The sequence below is a fragment of the Zerene cesonia genome, chromosome 2 (genome assembly GCF_012273895.1).
Source record: "Zerene cesonia ecotype Mississippi chromosome 2, Zerene_cesonia_1.1, whole genome shotgun sequence".
Classification (NCBI taxonomy): Eukaryota; Metazoa; Arthropoda; class Insecta; order Lepidoptera; family Pieridae; genus Zerene; species Zerene cesonia.
Window position 1 is genome coordinate 721,606 of NC_052103.1, and position 6,108 is coordinate 727,713.

The following is a 6,108-nucleotide window of genomic DNA, read 5'->3' on the forward strand; positions in this document are numbered from 1 at the left end:
CAAAAAAGCTCAGAAGCGTCATTAAAAGCATAATTTATTTTTCAGTAAAATAATAAAACATAGATGTATTTCTTTTCTAATTTCTCACCAATAGCGTATGCAAAAACACTATCTGTGTCTGCATCTAGTGTTATCAATGATCATAGGTTATTTCAGTGGCGTAGTGTGGTAGCGGAGGTCGGGGGCATTGGAAGCGCCGGTAGGCGGCGGCAATGCCATTGATTACTTTAGAAAATAAACAACTACTTTGATATTCAGACAAACAGAGAGACTGAAACTTCGTTGACAATCCACAGACACGGCCATCCACAGTTTCAGTAATAAAGTCATATTTTATACTTTGGGCATACATTTTTCGCACATTTTGACAGGACACAGAAGGCACCTACTTGTTCATTAAGAAAATCTATTAGTGAAACAGATGTTACATATCATTTAACCCATACACTACTAGGGAACACGAGACTTCACTTTCACTTCTAAAGGATTAGCCCAAAGGCATTCCCTTAGGCCTAAAAGCACTCAACAAACCAGAAATAAAAAACTATTTCAAACTAAGTAGTTAGACCTGATGGATGGATATATAGACATAATTGAATATTTGAAAAAATAGTTAATTTTCCTTCTATGTTTTTCAAGTTTTATCATAAATTATATGAAAGACGATCAGAAAACTTTTATAAATAGTTTCATTTTAATTTCATTAAAGTTTATTAACTTTATAAAATCTTAATAAGCACTTTACTACGAAAGAGCTGAGTGGGGAAATTTTTTTTAAAGAAAGGAAGAAAGAAAGCTTATTAAAAACTCATAGAAGTAGTGGTACATTTGTCCTATGAGGTAAAGGGTCAAAGGATTAATTACGTATAATGACTAAGCAATTTTTCACACAACTCATGTGACAGCTGAAATTTCGTTAATCTGTGATAAAATATGTGCAAAGGTCAATTCAAATAATATAATGTCACTAGCTGCAACCGGCAAACGCTGTTCTGCCTTACTCTTATCATTTAGGGGTATGAAAAATAGATGTTGGTCGATTCTCATAGATACCGGATAAGCACAAAAAATATCATCAAAATCGGTCAAGCCGTTTCGGAGGAGTATGGCAATGAAAACTGTGACACGAGAATTTTATATATTAGATTACATAGTATATACGTCACACGCACGACATTCACTTTTATGATACTGGTTTCGAAAATTTTATTTTATTAGTAATACTTATTACTTTCAAATTAAAGCAAGGGTTTTTTTTCGCCATGCCCATTCTATGTTTTTCCCATTGTATGAAATAAAATACGAATTGATCTTATGCATTTAATTTAAATAATAAATAACATATTTAAATGAACATTGCCTATGGAATATAACTACTGAATCTGTTCCAAGACCTCTTTAATTTTACCATTCTTGCTTCTGTATTTCTTCATATTGACCTTAACTTTTACACTGATTTTGAGCTTCTTCAGAATTTTATTGACGTCTTCATCGCTTTCATCGCTTTCGTCGCTTTCATCACTCTCTTCATCTTCATCTTCATCCTCCTCTTCTGGTTCTGGAGTCACATCTGGTGCGGATGTTGTAGGCACTGTTGGTGGCAGCGTTGTTGCAGGTGGTGCTTCTGTTGTGGTTGTTGTTGGCGCAGCTGTTGTTGTTGTTGGCGCAGCTGTTGTTGGTGGTTCATCGTCTAAATTCTCGAAGTCGATGCCAGTGACTTCTTGGTACCAGGAATGGAACGGTCCCGGGCGGATGAAACCTGAATTACAGTTAAACCTTATGTACCATGTTGTTTTTTAAGTTTCCTTATTTGTACAATTTTTGTTGAAGATTAAATAAATAATTAAAAATGTGATTTATTATTATCTTCTATTTCTATATTATCTTCTATCTCTATATTATTTACTTCTATTCTATCTCTATAAAGTTTTTCTTTATTTTGTATCAATGTGGAAGAAACTTATATATTCAGGTGGCGAAACGGAGTTCGCCGGGTTTGCTAGTCTACTATATAAAAATAAGTCGAGTTTTCCTTCCTGACGCTATAACTCCGGAACGCACGAACCGATTTCCACGTTTTTTTTGGCTGTATGTGAAAAATGATGTTCCCGCTTTTCTGTTGAAATTTTTCCTGAATTTTCTTTGCTATAAACCTCACGGAGCCCGAGACCTTTCTAACGATAAAAAAACCGTGGAAATCGGTTCGTGCGTTCCGGAGTTATAGCGTCAGGAAGGAAAACTCGACTTATTTTTATATAGTAGATATGAGTTAAAATGATTGTCATAAAACTGCTGTGACATAACGTTAAAAAACTATCGTATTTTAAAGAAATGTTTGGTAAAAACTGTCTACAAACGAACAACTAAGGAGTTATAAAACGCCAAAATATAAATAAGACATAATATGATTTTGAAGTGATTCAAAACAGTAAATATCTGAATGAATCAGAGGTGGCTCTACGTAAAATTGTACACGTTTACATTTAAAAAATATCAATATGAATTTTAAAGACCGCGTGATTCGATAGGACCACAGATAACATAATTCTCTATGGTAGAATGCAGCCATATGAAAGTAAGAGAATCTCGCTTACTATAAAACCAATTTTATATCTACGATACATAAATCACGTAAAATGTTTTCAAATATTGCAAAATAAAAAGTATTTCTTTTTATAAAATGCTCTATATCGTCTATATATTGCTTATCATCGTTATCAGACCATATAATATATTCTTAATTGCACGGCCTATAAGGGTTAATTGTGAAATTTACATGAAGGTTATATGTAAAACCAACACCAGTTAGGTTAAATTAATTCAATTTGGATGACTCACCAGCAGGGTGTCCCGAGTGGCAGCCTCCGCTTTGAGCGCCGGCCACGAAGCTGCTGATGCCCACGAGCACGCGCACTCCATCTGAGTCCGTGTACACCAGAGGACCACCGCTGTCTCCCTGAAATTATGTACAGTGGACGTGAAGAATCTGCTGTCCGAAACTACAGCAACACATATTAGCTGCACGCACGACTCCGCCCGGGTAGTCTTAATTGAAATAATATAAACTATGCTATCTTTTAAGTTGGATAAAACTGCACATGGTGTGTTAATTTGATTAAAATCGGTTGAGTAGTCTAGGAGTCCATTGTTGACAAACAACGTGATACCTGATTTATATAATATATTAAGATAACGGAATTTAAAAGAGTTTCATAAAGTTGTTTTTGTGGTAAATTACATTGTATGTTATGACGATTGAAGGTACTTCAAATGAAATCAAGTCTAAATGTCATCTAAATGTTTCAGTTTGAATTTAAAGAAGTTCTATTAAACAATTAATGTTTATGTTTATTAATAGACGATTAAAGTAATTTATTTTAAACCTACGAATTGACTCACGCAATAAACGTCAATCCAGTTTCATTCCATTAATTTTTAAATACGACGTTCATGTCCAAAAAGCTATTTTGAAATTTTTGTAATAACAATCTTATGAATGAGAGATAATTTTATTAGCACGTATTATAATTTTTTACATTATTTAATCTGGAACTAGATAGGATAGAGAAGAAGAAAGTGTAACGATGAAAAAACATTTAAAATATAAGGGATCGTAGTCATGATAACACAACTCGTCTAAAAACAAAAGCTCCTTGTATTGAATTGTAGCAAACATATATATAAGTAGTTTTATGCATTATTTTTTTCAAAGGGAATATTTTTTCTAACAAGCATGAGAAACGAAACAATGTAATCCTAAGACTTGGCAAGGGATAAAAGAAAAAATATGCATGTACTATAAATTGAGATCTTTCTGTTCTGTTTCTGGTTTTTCTTTCTGGTATGTTTGTTTAGCATGCCTATGTAGCCACTCTAGTCATATAATAGCTTGCGTGCTCATTTGTATACAAGAAATTTTCCAAATGTTGCAGTTAATTATATATTATTCTCTGTCCGTGTTGCATATATAGCCTTATATCACTCGGAGAACGCGTATATATCCAACGATGAAAGTTATACGTAAATCAGTCCAGTAGTTCCTATGATTAGCTCTATGAAACAAAAAGACTCTTCAATTCTACTTTACTGTATAGTTTCAAATACCACCTGAAGTACAATACCCGTATTTTGAAGTTTTACGTGAGGACACTGGTCCAAAACACAGACACTTTCTAGATATCTATTAATATGGGACACCAGCAGTAGTCTAGCCACGATTTTTATCAGAGAGTCAAACAAACCTGGCAGATGGATTGCGAGGTGACGTTGTAGTGGCGAGCGCATATGGAGTTAGCGTTCACCACGCTGCCAAAGGTTCTGCTGCAAGTGAACTGCTCCACACCCACCAAGTACACCCACTGCAGCACGTCTGTTGTTAAACCTAAGACCATACAGAGGATTAGCTCCTTGTCGTAGCTTTGACTGGTTTGACCCAGTATAAAATGATTATTTTTAACAGAAAACTGCTAACTTTGCCTTTAAATCGTCAAAACTGAACCAAAGTTAAACGGATAGAAAGAAGCCAGCCGCTTTCAAATAAAAAAGACACCAGCTTTAAAATCATTTCATACAGTCGAAAGTTCTGAAATCTTCTCCTATTTTTAAAGTTGCTTGAAAATAGCCTATGTTACTCTTAAATAGTGCAACTTATTTTAAGATTTTTACATGACTGGGCCATGACATCTCCAATCAAGGATAATTTCACTGCGGGAAAGCAAGTCAACCTAAGCTCTGTCGTTTTCTCGCATGTAATTACTTCGTCTTTGAGACGTCATTGTATTCTGATTTTCAAATTGAATAAAGTTTTTATTAAAACTGTTAAATACGTACAATTATATTGGCAGAAACTGTAATATAGAATAACTATATATATTAGAATAGCGAAATATGAAAATCGATGTCTTGTTATTCCAAAATTAGTCGTAACATTATCATTATATTTATTTAAATAAATGCATTTATTTTTCAGTTGTCCAAATTTTGCTTTAAGTACATTTTATATAAAGGATATAAAAGATACTGAAAATATTTAATCCTTACCATTAGTCCAGGTCCTGCCCCATCCACTGGCGATTAGCTTGTCACCGGCGTACTCCCTGTGAGCGTCGGCTGACGACTGCAATTTGACCCTTTGTAGGTTTGCTGCGATATTAAAAAGTTTAAGTATTTATATATATTTTGTATCCACTGAACATAGATCAAAATGATAACGTAAATTTAAAGGTTAATGAAGTCTTGTTAGTGGCTGTATTGAAAACTAGTTTCCGTACGGAAAGAAAGTACAATACGTGTAACGTGTGATATACCTATAGGTATATTTATCTGTTTTATCCGTGTCAATTGGTCGAACTCGAGAATTAGCATCTTTTTTATTGCTTTTAGTTCATGTATTTTGCATAAATTTAGTCCCAAACTAATTAATCCAAAATACTGTTTTTCCGTCTTGAACTGGTTTGTAAATAAACTTGCTGACGAGAAAAATGTTTTGTTATAAGAAAAAATCATATAAACTAACAATAAAATGGACGCTCGTATCCTTTACCCTACCCTATCCAGTCCAATTCTATATTCCTGTCGTCAATCTTTTCCTTATTCAATACCCCTAAAAGCGCGCATTTATAGCGGCCCCACCTCTGCAAATGTTCATGGCCGGAGGCAATCGTTTACTATCCGGCGAACCTCTAACTCAATTTCTCGCTATTACATAAAAAAAAAATTACTCACCAGAGAATACCATGGGTTGTTGCAGTTTCACTAGAGCGACGTCATTGGGCTGTACAACGCCGGGCGCGTTGGAATTGAAAGTGGGGTAGTTGTACCATTCAAAAGACTCAGATGCGTATTCGGCGTTTTGCATATGGACGAGTCCTCCAAGGATGGTAACTGAGATGTAGCTGGAAATATTTAACACTAACGTGAACACACTTCGATGTTTTTAAGGTTTTGCAATAGAAAAAGTGTTGTGTAAAAGAAATGAAATACATGAATGATAAGGGGGCGTCCATAAATTACGAGAAAGAAATAAATTATATAGAATATACTTAGTCTGGCCATAAATACTGTTACACTTAATTATAAAAAAATATTACATTTGAATTTCGAATCTGT

At 34.2% G+C, this 6,108-nt stretch overlaps 1 protein-coding gene and 1 long non-coding RNA gene across 2 annotated transcripts in view; both read right to left on the reverse strand.

Moving 5' to 3' along the window:
• Positions 1-1,533: 1,533 nt before the first annotated feature.
• Positions 1,534-5,143, reverse strand: LOC119834707. Its single transcript, XR_005288015.1, has 4 exons — positions 5,041-5,143; positions 4,242-4,381; positions 2,839-2,956; positions 1,534-1,759 (listed from the first exon to the last, which is right to left on the reverse strand). It is a non-coding gene; the product is annotated as an uncharacterized LOC119834707 (long non-coding RNA).
• Positions 5,144-5,716: 573 nt separating this feature from the next.
• The window catches only part of LOC119835308 (coagulation factor IX-like), a 3,851-nt gene continuing 3,459 nt past the window's right edge, over positions 5,717-6,108 (reverse strand). The window contains exon 4 of the mRNA XM_038360061.1: positions 5,717-5,894. Coding sequence (XP_038215989.1) covers positions 5,717-5,894 — 178 coding nt within the window. The remainder of the gene's footprint in view (positions 5,895-6,108) is intronic.